The following is a 22,992-nucleotide window of genomic DNA, read 5'->3' on the forward strand; positions in this document are numbered from 1 at the left end:
TTAGCTGAAATATCATTTATACAGGGTTAAGTGTTTTAAGGATAAAATACATTGTAGGGTGTTAGGGTAATTTAATCCCTTTACAAGTGTAAATCATCTATATAGAGGATCATTGATCAAATTAGGATTATAACAATGGATAACTAATGACGTATCTATATCGTGGAACATATAGAGCGTTCTATATGACTGAGAGTGCAATTCCAAGTTCTAAGAGTGGATTCAATAAGGAATTAATAAGTTAGGAAATTTACTTGGTAAATTCGGTTCGACTTATTGGAAGCTCGGTTATATAGACCCATGGTCCCCATACTATTTGAGACCATACTGCTTGTAAGACTCAGTTAATTGATTTTAATTAATCAATTATAATTCTAAAAGTTAAACTATGTCTACTTTATGAATTTTCACTAAGCAATGGCAAAATTGTAAAGAAAAGATATTCTAGGTTTATTTATTAATTCAGATACTTTATATGTCTAAATTATTAAATACTTTAAATGGCAATATTATTTAATAATTATTTTTAAGTTATTAAATAATTAGAATTGGCATTTGAATGGTTAAATTAGAAAATTGGCATTTTTGAGAAAATGGGAATGGAAAATAACAAAATGGGAAAGTTGCAAAGTGAGGCCCAATTTCCTTATATGGGCCGCCCACTATGCATAGGCTTTTACCATTTTATTTTTTCATTATTTTAATGCCACACAATTCTAACCTAAACCTAGAGGGCATTCTATAAATAGAAAGTAATGGCTTCAGGAAACTACACACAATTGCATCTCAATCTTTTCAAAGAGAATTCCTGAGCGCCACTTTCCTCTCTCTTTTCTTCTCTAAATTTCGAAATACCTTAAGTGAATGAGTAGTGCCCACACACATCAAGTGATACCTCAATCATAGTGTGTAAGACTATGGAAAATCAGCATCAAAGAAGGAGAGAAAGAGATCCAGGTTCAGATCTTGATTATGCTCTGCTACAGAAAGGAATCAAGCGCTAGAGATCTGAATGGAAGGAGTCATTATATTCTGCTGCACCCAATGTAAGGTTTTCTTAAACTCTTATGTGTTTATTTTCATTGTTTTAGAATTCATATTAGGATGTTAATGAAACATACTTGGTAGTAAATCTAGATCCTGGTAAAATATTTCCAACAACTGGCACCAGAGCCATGGTAATGATTTACTTTCATATAATATGAATTTAAAACGATGTTTTATATGTTATGTGTTGATTTGGATGGTTTCATGTTGGTTTATGTGCTTAGGTGATGAATGTATATGTTGTACGAAGTTATTCCATGAAAAATAATTTTTCTATTTTTGAAAATATTTTATTTGGATTCCTTGTGAAAAATTAAGCAATTTTTATTTTTACGGAACTCGATTCCGATAAAAATTGAAAGAGTTATGATTTTTGGAAAATCGGGGTTCAATGGTGTCCCCCACAAATTGCAATTTTTTGGGTTTTTTCCCCAAAAATCCAATTTTTTTATGGGATTGTTTCCCAAAATTCAATTTTTCCAATTTTAGATTTTTCTAATTTTAAATATTTCCAATTATGGTAAGATTTAAAAATTTGTTAACTTTTTTAATATTTATATATTATTTAATTATAAGATTAGATATTTTGATATTTAACATATTTTAAATTAAAAGATAACTTTGTCTTTTTCTTTAAAATATTATATTAAAATTATCTTATATGAAAAATTAAATAATTAATAAATTTAAAATTAACATAGATATTTTTATAGATATACTTACCATAATATTTTCAAATTCAAAATTTGTTATTTTGTTAAATATTTAATTATTTATAAATTATAAGTTTAAAAATGATATTTTTCTATATATATCATTTTTTCTTCCTTATTGGAAATTTATAAATCATATCTTAAATATTTAAATAATTTAGATATTTTATAGAGATTTGAATATTGCTTAATTTTAGATATTTTGATATATAATTATGGTAATTATTATTTATTTATTATTTTATTCCTAAAATAATAATTATCTAACCAAATCTATTTTAAAATTGGTTTATTTTATTAAATTATAAGATTTGAAAGTGATATTGAAGATTCTTTCTTTCAAATCATTGATCTTATTTGATATTTAATTTAATTTGATTCAAATAAACCTAAATATTTTAAAATTAGTTTCTTTTTTTGAGATTTTTAGGGTTTAACAACCCTAAATTTTCAAAATTTAGTTGGTTAGTTTAAGAATAATAATTTAATTATATTAATATCTTATTTCACATCTGTTACATGGACAATGATTGTTTATTTTTATATTATTTATTCAAAAAAAATTTTAACAAACCTATTATTTATTTGATCTAAATTGCTATGATTAACTTGTTGACAGATCCAATGATCTGATTTTAATCATAGTCTAATTGTCAATAGATCTTATAAATAATTTGTAACAGATAAATTTTGTACTTCTTTCATCTGTGTAAACCTAGTAACATGATAGGGCCCATCCAAATCATTTGACCTGTGTGAGCCTATATGTTTGCTATTGGGCTTAGATGCATATAGGAAGCCCATTTAAGTTTTTACTAAGTAAATGGACTAGGTTGCTAAAATAAAATTTGACGTAAGTAATTTTATTTAGGCCCAATTAGATTTGGGCTTATTCAATGAATAACAATTGTTTATTGTAAGGTTAAATTCCTCTCTTTTGGGCCTTGTGTGAGAGTTGGGGGCCAATAGAAGTGGGTACGACATACTGAACCCCCCTGTATTTCTCTTACTTCGCCTTTGCATGGGAATTTAATCACTTGATGGTAAGATGATGCGACCGCCTTCATAGCATGGATCCATGGCCAGCTGAGGATGGCATTGTAGGCCGAGGGGCAGTCCACAATCAGGAATTTGACCGATTTATTTACCCCATTAGCATAGACGAGTAGTTGGACAAAACTTTGGGCGACGATGCTCTCCTCTTAAAATCCAACCAAAGTAACTTGGGTTTCCTGGGTCTTCAAATCTTTGATTTCCATTTTCTTTTAAACCACAACAAATAGGGTATTGGCAGAGCTTCCCGTGTCTACGAGCATTTGCTTCATACGTACGTGGGCCACATCTAAGGTGATAATCAGGGTATCGTCGTGAGGGTGTTCCAATTCAGAAGCCTCCCCATGGCTGAACAATATTTGCACATCAGGTCCCTCATTATCGATCACTGTCATTGTTTTGACAGAGTGGATCCGGCGAGAATGAGCTAATGAGGCTCGAATTGAATTCTCGCTTAGGTCCAATCCCCCAGATATCACATTCACAGTTTTCTTAATGTACGACGGGGAAGATTGATCCTAATTCTTATCATGCCCCTGTTGAACATGCAGTGCCGAATCCACAATCAAACAATCCTAAAAAAATCCCTCTTTAACTAACCTGTTGACTTCAATCTTCAATTGTCTACACTCGTAGGTCGCATGGCCATGTTCCCCGTGGAAGGCACAATATTGGCTTCTATCCCTTTTATCGGGATCAATAGTCATTTTGGCGGGCCACCTTGTTTCTTTCATTACCCTTAGCTGTCTCATTAGCTCGGTTAGCGTGATGGTCATCCGAGGTAACTCTTCTTCGTTCTGTTGGTTCCCTGGTTGCCTTGTTTGTTCCATACTGACCATCACGGCTCCTCTAGTGTTTCTGTCGTTGGCATGTCAGGCCTCATTTCTATGATGCAGTCGTGCAGCTGATACTCGATCTTTTGTTTCAAACAGGAATGAATCTCCCAGCGCCGATGTTTCCCTTGACACCTCCTCAGCATGCCGTCTTTCTTCTACTTCTAGAGCCACGTATCCTCGTGCCATGGTCCGGGCCCTTGTCAAGGAAAGGCATGGTTCCACTATTATCGCATTTTTTAATTCTGAGCCATGTAGTAGCCCCTATTTTAGTGCCTTTGTTGCTACCGAATCAGTGCACTTTGGGATGCTAACATATTCCTCGCTGAATCTATTAATGAATTTTTCCAAGGGCTCATCCGGTCCCTGATATATTAGCATCAAATTCGTATCCACCTTTGCAATCCTGACACTTATTGCAAAGTTTGCTTGAAACCTTAAAATCAAGTCTTAGTAAGAGTTTATTGTTCCTGAGGCCAGATTGTGGAACCATCACAGAGCGGGGCCCCTTAAAGCCTGTGTGAAGGTCTTACATTTTATTGCTTCTAAGTCATCCAACAGAATTGACACAGTTAATAATGTTTTGCTCAAACTAACATACACACTCGGATGGGTCTCCTGTCCCATTGTATTCTGGTAACTTTGGGGCTACGTAATGTTGCGGGGCCTCCACGCGTAAAATATAATTTCTAAAAGGTGAGTGGGTGGATCCTTCCATTTGTGCCCACTCGCTGTGTATCCCTACTTGGCTCTTTGCTTCCAAAGCTAGCAGCTTATTCAACATCATTTCCTGTAGCTTCTCTACTTCTTTATTCACCACCAAAAGGTTTCCAGCAACTATTGGTTTGGTGATCTGCTTCCGGGGTGTTGTGCAAAGTGCTTCTGCTTCTGTTATCTCCTCCACTTCCTCCCTAGTTCTTCTTGATTGGTCCTATGGGTGCGGTATGGCTCCTAGTGCTGCTGAGTTTTCTTTCCTCCCAGATCTTTCATGCATGCACTGAGTGTGGTTGCCGGTGTGATTGTTGATGTCGTTGCTTCCTTTTTCAGCGGTTTCACCCACTTGTTGGTTGTTCATTTCTTCCGCATGTGGGGGACGCTGATATCCTTCAAGAACTACCTTCATCTGTCCGTTTTCATTCTCGAGCCTCTGTATGTGTTCCTTTTGGAGAGCAATTTTAGTTCCTTGTGTTGTCATTTTGTCCTCCTGTTGCTTTAACCTTTTCAGAATCTCACACCATGGTGGGCCTTGGTGCAACGCTTCATTGTTAACGTTTTCGGTGTTCACCTGGGTTTCATGAGTGTTACCCGGATCATTAAGCGAGGTGAGGTCCTCTTGCTCATTCGTCATGTCTATTCAATTATTTTTCCAAAAAATTTCCTTCTCTTTTTTTTATCGTGTGTGGATTGTGCGGCGAAAAAGGTCTCCTGAAAAAGAACTGGTTTTCCCACAGACAGCGCCAAACTTAGCCTAAAATAGTCGTAATTTTTTTTATGAAGGTTTTTTCTTTTTCAGTTCCTAATCCCCTCCTCCTTTCACGTAGTCCCATTCTTATTTATATTGTACGTCCTTTTATTGCATGGATGATGTGTCCTTAACTCAACATATTCTTGACGCGTGTCTTCTTTCTTTGCTCGTCTTTGTCCACCACGTGTCTTGTTGTTGGGTGATGGCTGCTTTTTTTTATTGTCCGTTGGATTTGGCGGCATTGTGTCTTATTTCTGCTATTTATCTTACTTCTTTGGGCAATGGTCTTCTTCTATCGGAACACCTTCTGTTAATCGTGGTGAATGGGGAGATCATAATAATGACTTTCGTTTAATGCCTTTTTTCGACGGGAGTATTTATTTGTTGTATTTTAAAACGTTATTGCTCTACGTTACCCGAATCTTCTTGGGGGGTGAACTATCCGTCGGTGGGCTAGATGGAAGGTCCTCTTGAGCCCTGCTTGAACTTGCTCATCTTATGGCTTTTCTTCCGTCGGTCCTAGGTTGTATATTTTAAACCCTGACTTATTGACTTTCCTTGGATTCTACCGTCGTCATTTGTTTGCCTTTCTAGTTTTTGGTTTTTTTTTTCTTGTTGCTACTTTCTCGAGGTGCGGTCCTTATTTTGTCCTTCTTGTTTTTTTTTCATTTGTGCTTTTTACCTTATATTTTTTTATCTCTTGGGTTTCTTACTGTACCATCTAGTAGTGGGCCTTTTTAATTTTACTTAATTATTGGGCTTTAGAATTAGAAATTTATCTAATTTGGGTCTTTGTACTTTTACACCTAATTGGGCATTTATTTCCTTATCGCCATTCCCCCCCCCCCCCCAAACAGTGACATGCTAAGATTTGGCCTCCGAAAATAGTATTTTATTTTCTTTTTAAAAAAAATTCACCACTCTCGGCAGTTACACACAGAAGTGCCGAGATTGGGGTGCTGAGATAACCTAATTTTTTAGTAGTGATTGTTATATTTTAACACACTAAAAAAACTAATATTCCATTAATGGTGTTCTAAAAAGTGTACTAAATCTGTCACATGTTAAAAGTTATACCATATTTGTCATAAGATATAGCATTATGTTAAATTTGGCTCACAACAAATGCTACGTTTTTTGTTTACTATAATCCCGCTAACTATTATGATTCATTGGCTTTTACTAAACTAAATATTTTTTATTTACCATACTACTATTATTTAAACAATAAATAAATAAAAAATTAATTTTGTATATTTTCTATAAAATATTAAATAACTATCAATATATAATCAATTATAATTTTTTTGACTTATTTTACATCTTGTACATTAGAGCACGATTATAAATAGTATGCCAAATATAAAACAAACTCATTTTTATGCTAAATTTAACATAAATTTTAAATCGTATTGGAGATGGTGCTAAGAGCACTGACAACATTCTCTTTATAATAGAGATTCTTTAAACTTTTTAGTTAAATGTTATAAAAAAAGCTTCTATCATCTTCTTTAATTCATATATGTATATTAGAGGTGCACTCACACCAATACAACTTGTTAGATAATGAATAGTAGATTTTCTAAACTTATTTAAATAATATATAAATAATATTTTATTTATGTATGTTGTATATATGTTCAAAAATTATTATTTTGATGGTGTAGAAAATAAAAATAATATTAATTTAATAATGTAAAGAAAAATATAAAAAAATTAATATATGGTATAACGTAAAAGTGTAATGTAAAATAAAAAAGAAAAATAGTAGTGTATTTTTAAGAATAGAGTATAAAAGGCAGAAGCTGGTGAGAATGCTCTAAATCTTGAGCTAAATTTAACTCATGGTAAAAGTTATGTCAAATTTACACAAGATATAACAATATGCTAAATTTAGAATGTATATTTTTTAATTATAATTGTGCCATTGATCATTAATAATAAACTTTATTATACATTTTTTAATTATATTAATATTACCATTAATATAAAAAATCGAGTACAATACATTTAAATTTAATAAATAATTTTAAAAAATCGCTGATTACTTGCAACATGACACATCGATATAAGTACTTAAAATGCCTAATAACAATACATTTTTAAGTGCCTAATAACAATATTCTTGAGAAAAATTTAAAAAATTGATACAAATATATCATAAAATCAATTTCCGTATATCTTTCATCAAAGATGGTCTTATTGGAAAGAAAATTAACTTTAATTAGTTAATCGAGATAATTACAATTTTTATTAGAGAAATAACACCAAAGGTATCAGTATAAAAATATTAAATTATTATTGGTACAATTTAATATTTAGATCTCATATATTTTTATAAATTATCCGAGCATCATCAATGGAGTTTTAAAATAATGCTATATTTTAGCACTTTTAAGAACATTAATTCTCTAAGAGCGCCTCTAATAGAGTGCTAAAAAAATTGTGTTTTGTTATATTTTAGCACACTAGAAAAACTACTACCTCATTAATTAACAGTGTTCTAAAAAATATGTTAAATTTGGAACATGCTAAAAATTTTACCATATTTTGTCACAAGATATAATATTGTGCTAAATTTAACTCATAACAAATGCTACTTTTTTTTATTTAGTGTAATCCCACTAGTTATTATGATTCATTCACTTTTATTAAACTTAACATTCTTTATTTACCATTACTACCATTATTTAAATAATAAACAAATAAAGAAATTGATTTTGTATATTCTCAATAAAATATTAAATGACTATAAATATATAATTAATTATTATTTGTTTGAGTTATTTTACGTGCATTAGAATATAATTGTAAATAATAGGCCAAATATAATAAAACAAACTCATTTTTGTGCTAAATTTAGTACAAATTTTAAATCTTATATTGAACATGGTCTAATAGTGTGCTAAATCTTGAGTTAATTTGACAATGCTTAATGTTATATCAAATTTGACATAAGATATAATATAGTGATAAATTTGAAAAATGCAATTTTTTCAATTAGTTTATCATTGATCATTAATGATAAACTTTAACATACAAATTAGTGCTTTTGGACACCGGTGGTGCCCAACACTTTCTATAGAGGAAATTATATTTTATATTTACTTTACTTTATTTGTTTTAATTTATACCTTTATTTTTACATTCTTTAAGATATATCCACTTTTATAAATGATATCTTCATTATACTCCTTAAGTTAATGTAATTTATTTGCTAATAACTTATGTGCAATTGTCTCGGTCCCCGACCTTCAACAACTTATGTGCTAATAACTTAAGTGAAGGATAAAGATATATTAAGCAATCCACTCACAAAAGTACATATATTTTAATGAATTATAATATAAATGTATTTTTGATTAATAGATTCAAAAAAAAATATATATTCTTCAACTTACTCCTTTTTATAGGTGATGTCTTAGGATTGCTTATCAATATTTTTTAAAAGATATTTTCTTAAATTACGTAGGACTCCGTATTTAATTACACCAATGACAAAAATACTAGACTGAATTTTTTTTTTGGTCATAATGTTATTTGTAATTTGGAGAAATATACCATTTACTTTTTTTTTGTCCTCAAATTTTACACAATATTTTATTTACATCTTGCATTTGTGGACTCCTCTTTATTAACATTTTTCATCCATAAATATCCAACTCGATCTAAATCAGCAATAACCAACCTAAGGCAAAAAAAAAAAAAAAAAAAAAACTACAAGCCTAAAGATGGAAGCTTATTCTTTCTGGACTTTTCTTCTCACCTTGGCAACCTTAGCTTCTTTTATCATCTTAATCTCAAAACGACTTAACTCATCCCCAAAACTACACCCTCCGCCAGGTCCTAAACCATGGCCTCTCATAGGAAACCTGAACCTAATCGGTCCTCTCCCACACCAGTCGCTCCACAAACTGTCCCAAAAATATGGTCCCATTATGCAACTCAAGTTCGGGTCCTTCCCGGTGGTGGTGGTGTCCTCGGCGGAAATGGCTAAACTCATTCTTAGAACACACGACCACGTTTTCGCTTCAAGACCCAAAACAGCCGCCGGAAAGTACACGGGGTATAACTATTCAAAACTCACTTGGTCTCCATACGGCCCTCACTGGCGTCAGGGCCGTAGGATCTTCCTGACCGAGCTTTTTAACTCGAAAAGACTCGAGTCTTATGAGTACATTCGCGTCGAGGAAAGGCGTCAGTTCCTTTCGCGACTATTCGCCTTGTCAGGTAAACCCGTTGTCATTAAAGAGCAACTCTCACGTGTGACTCTAAGCGTTATAAGTAGAATTGTTTTGGGTAAGAAGTACTTCAAGGAGCCCGAATCGGCGTCGTCAACACCCGAAACGACGTCGTTGGTGAAACTGGAAGAGTTTCAGGAGATGTTGGATGAGTTGTTTTTGCTTAATGGGGTGTTAAACATTGGGGACTGGATTCCGTTTCTTAGTTTCTTGGATTTGCAGGGCTATGTGAAGAGAATGAATAGTTTGAGTAAAAAGTTTCATCGGTTTCATGACCATGTTATTGATGAACACAAGGCAAATAGAATGGAGCAGGGACAAAAGGGTAATTTTGAACCTAAGGACATGGTGGATTTTCTGTTGGAGCTCCGTGAGACCCCTGACCTTGAAGTTAAGCTTAGTTATGATAGTATCAAGGCATTCATTCAGGTACGTATATACTACATATATTATATATATTTCTTAATTTCTTCTTCTTGTTAGTAATATTTACTGATCTTTCTTTATCATTTTTTCACTAAGGATATTAATAATAATTAAATATAAAAGTGTTTACACATAAGAAATTTCTTAATAAGATTTTAATATCCTGCTAACTAGATCAGTACGTGTGCATGGATCACGCCATAATTTTCTATTTTAGAACGCGATGTATTATTATCATGAGCAATGATATGGACAAGTGTTATATGAAGTGTTTACAAAATATTGTGATTGGTTAAAAATTGTAACATATTGATCAGTACTGTATATACTTTTTTTTTTCTTTTAGTGCACATATATTTATTATTACTCATAAGTTTGTAATTATAAAAATCAATTTTCAAAATACCAATTTAATTTTTATATTTACTAGAATATACTGTCAAAAATGACCATTAATTTGATCCTGAAGTTTGTGAAATTGATCAAATTTAAAGTTTTAAAGGATATTTTTTTATTTTTCAAAATAGTTTTTTTTTTCCTTTTTACGGAATTTTATAAAAAATTCATATTGCAACTAACGGAGCAACTTAAATAATAATTATAGCAACTTATATAAAAACTACTATAGAAATCACTATGAAAACCTAAACCGGAAATTTGAAAAAAAAAATTAAAAAAAAAATAATATATTTTCCCTAAATTTTATCCAAACAATTTTTCAATATGACTAAGTATGCGCTAAACAGGGGCACACCAAGATATTTTGCAACACATAGGTCACTTCTTAATTCTTATGAGTGGTCATTATTAGTTTTTTTATGTTTGTAAAATCAAATACTAAATTGCAATATGTTATGATATTGGTTTCTGTTTGTTTTTAATTGTGAGAACTCTTAGCTCTGCATAGACTTATACATGTTAATTAATTAACATTTGAAAATGGATCCTAATAAATTTGTTGAAGATGTAATTAGGAATTAGTAGCGGGAGGAACAGACACTTCAGCAACGACGGTGGAATGGGCAATGTCAGAGGTGATAAGACAACCAAACATCATAGAAAAAGCAAAGGAAGAACTGGACAGAGTCATAGGACAACAAAGGTGGGTCGAAGAGAGAGACATCCCAAACCTCCCTTACATTGACTCCATAATCAAAGAGACCATGAGAAAACACCCAGTTGCTGTTTTGCTCGCCCCACACTTCGCTTTACGCGATTGCCACGTCAGCGGCTACGACATTCGCCAAGGCACTACGGTCTTCGTTAACACCTGGAGTTTGGGTAGAGACCCATCGGCGTGGGACAAACCCGACGAGTTTCGGCCCGAGAGATTCTTGGAGCCTGATAAAATGGGCGTGGATATTAACGGGCAGAGCTTCGAGCTGCTTCCATTCGGGTCGGGTCGGCGGATGTGTCCGGGTTACAGCTTGGGGATTAAGATGATAAGCAGTATCTTGGCGAATATGTTGCATGGATTTACGTGGAAGTTGCCTGAGACTATGGATGGTGAAGATGTGAGTATGGAGGAGGTTTATGGATTGGCCACTATTCGAAAGGTCCCACTTGTTGCGGTTATGGAGCCTCGACTTCCCATCCATCTTTATTAGTTCCCTCCTTTTAAATGCTATCTTGTCAATCATTGTGTAAGTTGTTGGGAAATATCGATATTTGATATTATCCGCTTTACCCTTATATATCTTTCTCATTTCTGGCTACACAGCCCACATAAGTAATTAGTTTTAGTTTTTTTCGGTGTGCTTTCTTGTGTGGTGATTGAGCATGGTTATTTGTCCATACAACTGTATAATTATTCAGCAATTTGTGTATAATATATTATTGAAAATGTATGAATAGTGATATATATATTTATGAATCAAAATCCTATTAAAAAATAGTGTCTCATATAGTATTAAACTAATTAAAATTTGACATATAACTAATTTTAAAACTCTAATTGAATGAACAAAAATAGTTAATATATTTAATTTAACAGGAAATCTTGATTCTATATTTATCTATGTTATAATTATTGTGGTTATATAAGAGAAAGTATTTTTTTTTTTAAAACATTACAGTTTAAATTTAAACTAACTATAAGTATTTATTATTTGTTTTTTTTTGAAAAAAAAAAGTAATTCATTAAATAGCAATATCCGCTATTACAATAGACTGAAGAGCAGAAGAAACATTGCTCTCAGTAAAAAGACGATCAGACCAAAAACAAGCACCGCGAGCAACACAATGTGCGGCTTTGTTAGCAGATCGTTTAACATGATAAATAGAAACATTATGTAAACACTACTACAAAATTGGGCTTTAGAGGCGGTTTTTAAGGGGTTTTGGCATCGGTTTTGGCGAAATTCGCTACCGACGTTGTTCCAAGTGACGCTATAGGGTTTAAAACAACCGACGCCAAAGGGTCCCTATGGCGTCGGTTTTTTCATAAGAACCGACGCCAAAGGGTCCCTATGGCGTCGGTTTTTTCATAATAACCGACGCCATAGGTACCCTTTGGCGTCGGTTGTTATGAAAAAACCGACGCCATAGGGTCTTGGTATTCACTAGCTTTACAATTTCGTCTTTTAGCATAATTTATATATATATATTATTTTATAATTAATATAATTAAATTAAGTATAAATTATATACAATAAGCATAAATAAAAATTAAATTGAAAAGTTAAATAAATACACATTTACATTAATCTAAGTGTTTGTATATTAACTATCTTTTTATTAATATTTTATATTTGACATTATGTGTTTGTATTTTTGTAGTATATTAGTATATTTTTTATAATTTTTTTAAGTTATATTTTATATAATAATTAGTATATTAAATAATAAATAATGTGTAATATTTTTTAATTTTTATGTAATTTCATATTTTTATATATTTAAATTTTTTAAGACCAATAAAATAAAATAATAATTTAAGGACCAAAATAAATAGAAAAAATTAGAGAAAGGGCTAAACTTTGCATGAATTTTTTTGAAAACTTTGAATATTAATAACTTTTGATCCGATTATCCATTTGAGACGATTTTTTTTTTAACTTGGGTATTTTTTCGTGTTCTACGCATGCCAAACAACCTATGGCGGTTTGGCCAACTATTTTGTCCAAAAAACGATCTTTTGTATACTAAAATCATGTTATGCGCCTCTTTCACCTAACTTTTTGTGTTTTATTTTGCTATTTTACTAAAATAAACTAATAAAATTCTAATATTAAGTATTAGAATCAATGTTAAATAAAATTTTTTTATATCTCTTCTAATATTTAAATAAAATCATAGTTAATTTATATAAAGATTGTGTTTTGGTATATTGGTAAAGACTTATCAATTTATCTTTTTGGTCACAAGTTCAAATCTCATTAGACCATTTTTTGTATATCTTTTTTTTAGCCTACTATATCTATCATATGTACTACATCAATATTATTCTAAAATTACTCTAAGTATTTAAGAATTATCTAAATATATATAAAAAAAAACATTCTTATAAAAGTAAGTTAAAGAAAACATACCTTATACTAAAAATTATGTACTTGACTTCCGATAAAGTGACTTCCGATAAAATCCTAACAACCAAGTTTAATAGAAAAAAAAATCAAATATTATCCTAATTCTACCGAAATTTCGGCAGCATAACGGTTATAATTGAACATTTCCAAACAAATTCAAACCTATTAATAACAACAAAACACAATTCAAAACAATATAAAATAATCACAACAACATTTAGCAATATAAAAGTTTACCACCCATCTGACTGCAGTATATGTATTCACAGAACCTACTTCACTACGGATGAATATTTAAGATATTCAAACTCTACTAAGCATTCATAATTATTATAATAAAAGTTAGTAAATGTATACCTCGAGCTACCTTGAAACCGATCAACACCAAATAAGTCAGATCCTTGCAAATTGACCTCACAACCTACAACGTAAAGAAATACTACAAAATTACCAATTTTTTTATTTAGCTACTTACTACTTATATAAATTATGAGTAACTAGTTAGTAATAAAAATACATGAATATGAATGAAAATTAGTAACTTGCTAAATAGTTGTAACTAACTATTTACTAGTTACTAAAAAAAATAAAAACACATGAATAAAATTGAAAATAGAAAAAAAAATTAATACAAAATATAATTAATTTCTAAATTTTTGTTTCTAAACTAATTTTATAGAAATTAATTTCTAAACTTTTATTTTAATACTCTCCTATCTCATTCTCATCACAATATTTAATTAACAAAACTATTAGTTTAAACTTTAAAATACTCAATATATACATATACAATATATAAAATACTCTCCTATATCACATTTCTCATTCACAATATATATACACACAATACATATTCAATACAACACAAGATACATACATATATACTCTCCTATATCACATTTTTCATTCACAATATATATACACACAATACATTTCTCATTCACAATATATATACACACAATACATATTCAATACAACATAATACATATTTAATAATATAGAAAAACCCTAAAAAATTTATAAAATAAAAAATAAAGCAATGTACATTACTAAAATTAGTAGAAATCAGATTTATACCTTAATAGACGTTGAGATACAATGTTTTCTCCTCTAAAAACGGTGGTCGGAGGTATAACCACCACAACCACTACCTCTACCTTCGGTTTACCCTAAAAAATGAGGAAAAATGTGATCTTTTCAGGTATATAGTTTTAAGTATGAAAATAGAAGATTTAGAAACAAAAATGAGCTAAAATGGTGAAAAAATGGTGAAATGGGGGTGATTTTTCGTGGTGGTTGGCGGAGAGGGTTTGGGGTTTCTCTGATTTGGGGATTTCTGGGCTGGCTGGTCGAATGAGGAAGACGAAGTGATGAGCTAGGGTTATAAACCCTTTTGGCGTCGGTTATTTGGAAATAACCGACGCCATAGGGGGCACACCCTATGGCGTCGGTTATTTCCAAATAACCGACGCCAAAAGTAGCGTCAAATTCCCTTCTAAAATTTTTTAACCCTATGGCGTCGGTTATTAATTATTATGCTGAAAAAAGCGACTCTAAAGGCTTGTTTTGTAGTAGTGAAAGAAGAAAGAATCAATTGACACTCCTGAACAAACAAACCAAAAACCGATGGAAGAGCAACCGAGCTATTAAGAGCTTGAACAACAGCAATACAATCTGTCTCAACTAAGACATTGGAGAAATTCTTCAACTTCAACCAACTAAGGGCCTCCTTGACGCTCAATATCTCAACCACAGCTGGCTGACAAACCCCAGAATGCAAAGAGAAACTAGCTTCGATTAGCTTCCCATGATAATCTCTAATGACCATGCCCGTACCATATTGAGTTGTTGCTTCAAAAATCGCCCCATCAGTGTTGATCTTCAGCTTCCCAGCAGGCAGCTTCACCCAACAAACACTGCTACCAACAACAGTAACATCAAACAACAGTGGTTCAAACCTGTTCTCTTGAGCCAATAACCAACTAGAATGACACGACATTGCCACTCGAACCACATCCGCAGCCTGAGAAGAACGACCCTGCCAAAGAAGCTCATTTCGAGCTTTCCAAATACCCCATGCTACCATCAAGAGCTCATCCACCAAAGCCACTCTACCCCTGTTAGAAACGCCTTAAACCAATCGGCAAAAGTAGCTTCTGCAGAAAAATGCAATCCCACACCCGACCTATGCCAACATGATTGCGCAAAATGACAGCCAACCAAAACATGAATAATAGTTTCTTCATCAGAATTACAAAACACGCAGCGAGGATCAACAGGAACATGTTTTGTACGCAATTGGGTACGAGTTGGGAGACACCCCGAAATAGCTTTCCAAGCAAAGTGAAGAACCTTGGGAGGGACTTTAACTTTCCAGAGAACCCTCCACAATTCAGACTCCAATTGAATGCCCCATTCTCCTTTCAGTTTTTGGAGATAGCGGTAGGACCTCTTAACCGAGTAAAACCCATTCGGCCCTTTACCCCAAAACCAAGAATCAACATTAACATTATCACTTAGAGGAACCTGCATTATCAAATCAACATCCCTTGCCTCAAACAAATCGTGTAAGACCTCAAGATCCCATTGCTTACGATCAATGTGCATCAACTGGGAGACTGTACTATGAGCCAACACAAGATGTCTAGAAATGACACAAGGGTTCTCATCAGAAATCAGCCAAGGGACATTAAGCACAGGGGTAGACACACCAGACCCGATTCTCCTTCTAGCACCATCTCGAACCAGTTGTTGTGATTCAAACACACTCTGCCAAATAAAACTTGGGTTAGGACCTATCTCAGCCGCAAGGAAATTACCGTTTGGAAAGTAGCAGGCCTTGTAAATATGACCCACAAGAGAGTCCTCATACAGAAGAAGACGCCACCCCTGCTTTCCTAACAAGGAAAGATTGTTATCCCGCAAATTACGAAAACTAAGCCCTCATGAATTATTGGTTCTACAAAGTCGTCGCCAACTATACCAACTGACACCTTTTGTTCTATTATTAGAGGACCCCCACCAATACTTTGACATTAAGCTCTCCAGGTGTGAAACAGTCTTAACCAGAAGAAGAAACACAGACATCGCATAGGTAGGCAAAGCTTGAGCAACCGTTTTGAGCAAAACCTCACGGCCAGCCTTTGATAACAGACGACCTTCCCAACTCTGTACTCGCTTGAGCATTTTATCTTTGAGAAAACCCAAAATTACATCTTTATTCCTCCCCATAGTACAAGGAAGACCCAAGTAAGTACTTTGTTCATCAGCCATAGGCATTCTCATCATGGAGCACATTCTTTCACGAATAATAAGAGGAGTATTAGAACTGAAGAAAATTGAAGACTTGGTAAAATTCACCTGTTGTCCAGTAGCCGCTTCAAACAATTGAAGGAGCCGCAGCACATTAGAAGTTTCCCTCTCATTAGCACGACAATAGACATAGCTATCATCAGCAAATAACATATGTGAGATTACAAGTGCCCCATTCGCAACCTTACAACCCTTCAAGAGACCATCACCTTCAAACTTTTTAATGAGAGAAGTAAAACCCTCAGCACAAATGAGAAAAAGATAAGGAGATAAAGGATCCCCTTGACGAATACCCCTTCCTGGCACAAAAGAATCTGACACATGACCGCCATGAACAATTTTATACCTCACTGAGTTAACCGTAGCCAAAACAAGGTCCACGAAACGAGTAGCGAAGCCCATTCTCTCCATCATAGCTTTAAGAAAACCCCATTCAACTCTGTCATAGGCTTTGCTTAGGTCCAATTTCAAAGCTTTAATATACAAAATAATTTATTATTTTATATTAAATGTGATTATTATATAATATAAATTATTTTTTTAACATTACATTTCAAATTTAAATTAATTATACATATCTAAAATATATTTTTTTATTATTTTTTTTTATCTAATTCACATATCTTAGAAAAAACATCTTTCTATTATTATTTGTTTAAAAAAAAAACAATAAAATTGAAAAAGTGTTTATGTTTCTTGAAAAGTCACCATTATAACGTCGTTACATTTTGCAATTACAAAAAAAAAATTTATTATTTTTTCTAAAATATTTCTATAATAATGAAATTAAAAAGTATTGCAGTTAAACTAAAATTATAATTAATAACAAATTTTGAATACTATTAATTTTTTTTTATAAATATCACTTAAAATACATTTTTTAATAAAAATATTATTAATTTATTAAATAATATCTTAAAAAACTAATTATATAACTAAAAATATACATAACCAAACTAATTAATAATATAACTAAATATATATGTGCATTTTACGTAATATTAATCTAGTATATGTATTATATTAAATGTAAATATTTAACAAAAGTATATATCATGTTTTTTTTTAAAACATTACAATTCAAATTTCAACCCACTACACATTTTTTTTTTATCTTTTATCTTATATTAAATGTGTTTATATAACATAATTTTTTTAATATTGCAATTCAAATTTAAACACATATTTAAAAGAATATATATCTTTCTATTATCATTTTTTTCACCAAATAATTATATTTCTGGTATTATTTTAAAAAAAATAATATATATATATATAATATTTTAAAAACATTAAAAGTATTATAAAATTGAAAATATTACAATAATTAAACTAAAATTATAATTAACATAAATTTTGAATATTATATTTTTTTTTATATAAATAATACTTAAATTAAATAATTTTTAATAAATAAATTTATCTATTAAATAATATATATAAAAAAACTAATCGTATAACTAAAAATATTTGCTAATAATATTTACTATATTTATACACGATGTGCTTGACACATCTTAAGGTGGCCTCTCTAACATTTATGTAATTCCTATATATACGTGTTTGTTTATATATAGAAATCAATATATTATATACCCACCCAGACATGATCCCCTAATCATAATAAGGTTACATGAGATAGTGATGGGTACTGTGCATCGATCGCATAATAACTTTTTGTCATTGTAAAGTAGAAACATTGAATTGTACTTTCATGGGCTACGATCAAGTAAGGATGATCGTATCACTCCAGCCGAGATAAAGATCAAAATAAAAGTAAAATGTGATCATTCTAAATGGAAAATTTGAAACTTTTGCCAACTTTTCTAATTTTCCTAAACTACCCCTCACATTTCAAACAATCATCCTCTCTCTTCCTCTTGCTCAGCCAAACCGTCCCCCACGATACCCATCTATCAGAGCCAAAAATTGTTCAACCCATCCCTCTCACAGCCACCCATCTCCGTCGACGCTCAACCCGACCTACCCACCGTCGTCGAAGCTCAACCCCGACCAACCACGGCGACCAATCTCAGGCGAACCCGAAGCAAAAATGTCGAAGGTGTGTTTGGTTTTCTTTTTTTCTTTTCTTTTTTTTTTTTTGTAAGTGTTAAAAGATTGATTTAGATGTGTTTTTTGTTTGTGAAACTTTGTTGCAAAAATGTCCGACCAATATCTGCTGTGGGTTTTTTTTTTTTTCTTCAGATTTCAGAGGGAGGAAGAGAGAGGCCCGATGGTCGGACCTTGGGGTCCGATGGGTCCGATTGGACCCCAAGGTCCGACCATCGTTTGTGGGGTTTTTTTTTTTTTTTTCTTGATTTCGGAGAGAGGAAGAGAGAGGCCCGATGGTTGGACCTTGGGGTCCGACCATCGGCTGTGGGTTTTTTTTTTTTTTTTTCTTGATTTCGGAGAGAGGAAGACGGAGGCCCGATGGTCGGACCATGGGGTCCGATGGGTCCGATTGGTCGGACCCCATCGGACTCCAAGGTCCGACCATCGGCTGTGGGTTTTTTTTTTTTTTTTTTTTTTCTTCAGATTTCAGGGAGGGTCGGGGTTGAGCGTTCGGCCGGGGTTCAGTTCGACGAAGGAATGCTCGGGCTCGGGCTCGGGGTTGAGGGTTGGTTCGTTGAGTGATAGTTCGGCTGGCTGCGTTTTTGAGAGAGGGGGTTCGGCTGAGAGAGATGAAGAGAGAGGAAGAGAGAGGCTGATTCAAATGAGGGGGGTAGTTTAGGAAAATGAGAAAAGTTGGCATATAGGAACAATTTTAATAACTATACATTTAGGGAAAAAAATAAAATGGCATTTTAAGCATAGAATTTCAAATTTTCCTTCTAAATTTTACTTAATTGGAATGGGCATTGTTGTTAGGTCAACACTATATCGTTGTGGCGTTTTTGTTAGTAGTTAGTTTCCTACATATAATTTATCAAATTAAAATATGTGGAATTAAATTATATAAATAATAATATGTCAGCTAATACCTTAATAAATCTCTTAGCATTTCTCTATTGGAATAGGAATAAACTAACAAAGGCATATTAATCAAAAGAAAAACATAAACATCTAGAAAAATAAACAATATTATTTGTATCAATATGTTTATAATTATTATGTAATCACTCAAAAATGATAGATAAAAATTCAGAAAGAACATTCTCCTCCGAGAGCATACGGTTAACATAATATTATTCAAATTGTCTAGCAATAGCATGTATAACCCGATTTACAGAATGTTTAATAAAATATAAAAACTGTATCTCCATATAAAAATTATTATTTATTGAGATATATATTTTTCAAATAAAAAATAAAATTGCTTTAAAAAATAAAATTATTACACTTCCAATATATAGCATTGTAATATGGTTATAGGGAGTAGAAATATGAAAATATATTAGGTAAATACTATTTTAGATTTTGTGTTTTGTAAAATTTATAAATTGAGGATAATTCTGAGCTTAATTTTTGACCATTTTTTTTTTAAATATAACCAACTTGAAGATAATTCTTAATACGAACGTAGAAAATTTAACCAGTTTTGTCATAACACCTCTAAGTCGGATTATTATTAAGTTTTATTTTGACAAAAATTAATTTAAAGGTCATATTTATACTATTTTAAAAAATACAGAATCTATTATATCATTTAATAAAATGAAGGTCCAATGTATAACTTTTACGAAAGACAAGATTTAAAATATTATTTACATTCTATATAATAATCATTATCAACATACCAAACAAGTGATTCTCATCCAAAGTTAAATACCCATACCAAAAGTAGAGTCTACCAAGATGGTTGGTCCACATATGGATACGACAATGGGTAATTTCATTATAGATTGGTCCTAAAGGCAATCTGCTCCCACTTTTTTCTGTGAAAGAAAATTCTGACCCTTCTTTTTTATAAAGAAAAAGAGAAAAAAGTTGATCTGTCACTACATATAATCTTTTTAATTATCAATCAAAAAGTAGGCTTTTATTATGTGATTAATTATTGATCTCCATAATTTTTCTTACAAGCATTATTGGTACTAATTATAATATCTAAAAATTTGAATTTTAGAATTTCGTGACTTAATTGTATTTTTATTAAAACCTCATAGAACATCACCCATGAGAAGAAAAAAAACTTTACAAGGGACCGAGAACAAGAATTTATTGAATATTGGCATCGGCCATAAGAATAACTAAACCACCAAAGAGAGTACATATATAAATTCTTAGGGTTTGTTTACTACGCCGTATTGCAGTATTGTATAATATTATATTGAATTGTATTTTATGTAATATTTTTTATGTAAAACTATATGTGGTATTAATTTTTATAAACACCTTATAATATTTTAGTATAAATTAAAGTTTAACATAGTATTATATAAAAATATAATGTATAATCCAATTCAATTCAATATAATACAATACGATTTAATACGACGTTCTAAATGAACCCTTAAAGTGTAATATAGTGTGTTTTCTTTTCTACTTTCAAACAATCAGTGAACAAATAAATATAAACTCAAATTTGTATAACGTGTGCTAATGCAATTTTTTCGTCAACTTAATCTAAAAAATTTATTAATTAAAAAAAAGACAAAAATAATAAATGAAAACTATATTTTTTACGTAATTTTGTAGTTAAATCTACATGATATCTCAATTTCTATACAGGGTGATCACGTGACGTTATTTTTAGTAAAACGTGAAGAACATTCTGAGGCCTGGATGGAACATACTTTTCTTGCTATTCTGTCTAGGAGGTTTCGAGCTCAAAAATTAATTTGCTCAAAGGCAGCAAGAAGCATCCGGATAGAACCAAAGTGTGACTGTTCGAGCAAGTTCTCACCATTCAGCAATGCCAAATGCTCCGAACAAGATAACACGGTTGAAACAGATCTTCAAGAATATTTTCTATAAATATGCCCTAATTTACAATTCAATCAAAACCCTAGTTTGGTGGGATTGACACACATCAGAAGAAAGATCATAAGAAACCAATTTAGTTTTTCTTTTTATTCCTAATTGTTTTGGGAAACTTAATTGATATATTTCTCCCTATAAATAGTGAAATCATTTCATTATTTAGGGATCCAAAATCATATACTCTTGAGAGCTATTATGCTATAAAAATAACTGTAAGCTTTTCATAAGGATTATTGAGAAATGCACTTAGCCAGCTCTTTGTGATCTTGATAATTCTTTGAAGTAATACAAGTAAAAGGGGAGTAGGCTATTAACACTATCACGGGTCGAACCTCTATAAATTTTGGTATTCTTATTGCTTAATTATATTAATTATTATTCATTATCTCATCGCTTTAAATACTCAGCGTCGTTAGCTAAAATCGAAGTCAACACTACATACTCTACGAATCAATATTATTTCTGAATTTTGGTTGTATTTAAAAATTTGTAAAGTTTCTATCAATCAATCCCTTTCACCCTTTGAGTGGACCCCTTTTATAGGAATAGGAAGGTGGTTACTCAATCTTAACTTTGTGAAAAGTAACAAGTGATGGATGCAATACTACAAAAACTGGTTTCAGTGACTCTTGTTGAGTGACTCTAAAACCATTTAGTGACCCTTCACCGTGTGTCACTAATGTGGGTGACTGGAAAAGCAGTATTTAGTGACATATTAGATGGGTCACTAAACCCTTTTAGTTTCACTCCTCGCGCGTCATTATAGGATTTTAAAGTTAAACAATGTCAGACTATAAAAGTAACAGCTACTCCCAAGAAGTGTCACTATATGTATGCTTTTTTATTTATAAAAAAAATAATATTATTTTTTAATTCAAATTATATATTACAAATTCATAATAATAATTTAATTAATAATACAATTTAAAAAATAGATACATAAAAATTAATAATTTGTTACCCAAATCAGATCATTTTATAAAAATATAATTAAAATAGAAATAAAAAATAAATACAGATACATAATTATAATTATAATTTATAATTTACACAAAAAATTAAAATAGAAAACAAAAGTCCATAAATTTACACAAAATCTTTACACAAATTATTCAAATACAGAAAAAAAAAACCTGTAAAAAAATACAGAAAAAAAATTACACAAATGCAGAAAAAATTATAAATTAACAATATAATTTTGAATTGAAATATAGAATTCTACGATTCAAACATTAACAAATACTTATGATGGAATGGAAATGGGTATGAACACACTTTAGAACCATAAAAAAAACCTGAAAAAGTTAAAAAAAAATTAGATCCAGTACGAAACTAACCCCTAGACCACCATCGTCGTCCATAACTTTCAGGCCACCATCGTCGGCCACAAACCCCATACCACACTACAAGAAAAGCCACTTTTGCCGGCGCAGTTTACCAATTGCGCCGGCA

General features: G+C 31.5%; 3 protein-coding genes across 3 annotated transcripts; 1 reads left to right on the plus strand and 2 right to left on the minus strand.

Annotated features, from left to right (window-relative positions):
• The first annotated feature begins 8,788 nt into the window (after nt 1–8,788).
• Nucleotides 8,789–11,670, plus strand: LOC115707066 (trimethyltridecatetraene synthase). The gene is made up of 2 exons (XM_030634895.2): nt 8,789–9,781; nt 10,753–11,670. Exons 1-2 carry the CDS (start codon nt 8,843–8,845, stop codon nt 11,383–11,385), a joined length of 1,572 nt encoding a protein of 523 aa, XP_030490755.2. The 5' UTR covers nt 8,789–8,842; the 3' UTR covers nt 11,386–11,670.
• Nucleotides 11,671–13,719: 2,049 nt separating this feature from the next.
• Nucleotides 13,720–15,391, minus strand: LOC133030918 (uncharacterized). The gene is made up of 3 exons (XM_061103992.1): nt 14,930–15,391; nt 14,383–14,474; nt 13,720–13,726 (listed from the first exon to the last, which is right to left on the minus strand). The coding sequence occupies exons 1-3, from the start codon at nt 15,389–15,391 to the stop codon at nt 13,720–13,722; spliced, it is 561 nt and encodes a 186-aa protein (XP_060959975.1).
• LOC133030933 (uncharacterized) lies at nt 15,391–17,028 on the minus strand. The gene is made up of 2 exons (XM_061104039.1): nt 16,293–17,028; nt 15,391–16,202 (listed from the first exon to the last, which is right to left on the minus strand). The coding sequence occupies exons 1-2, from the start codon at nt 17,026–17,028 to the stop codon at nt 15,391–15,393; spliced, it is 1,548 nt and encodes a 515-aa protein (XP_060960022.1).
• Nucleotides 17,029–22,992: the final 5,964 nt, after the last annotated feature.

This window comes from Cannabis sativa, chromosome 1 (assembly GCF_029168945.1).
Source record: "Cannabis sativa cultivar Pink pepper isolate KNU-18-1 chromosome 1, ASM2916894v1, whole genome shotgun sequence".
In the NCBI taxonomy this organism is placed as follows: Eukaryota; Viridiplantae; Streptophyta; class Magnoliopsida; order Rosales; family Cannabaceae; genus Cannabis; species Cannabis sativa.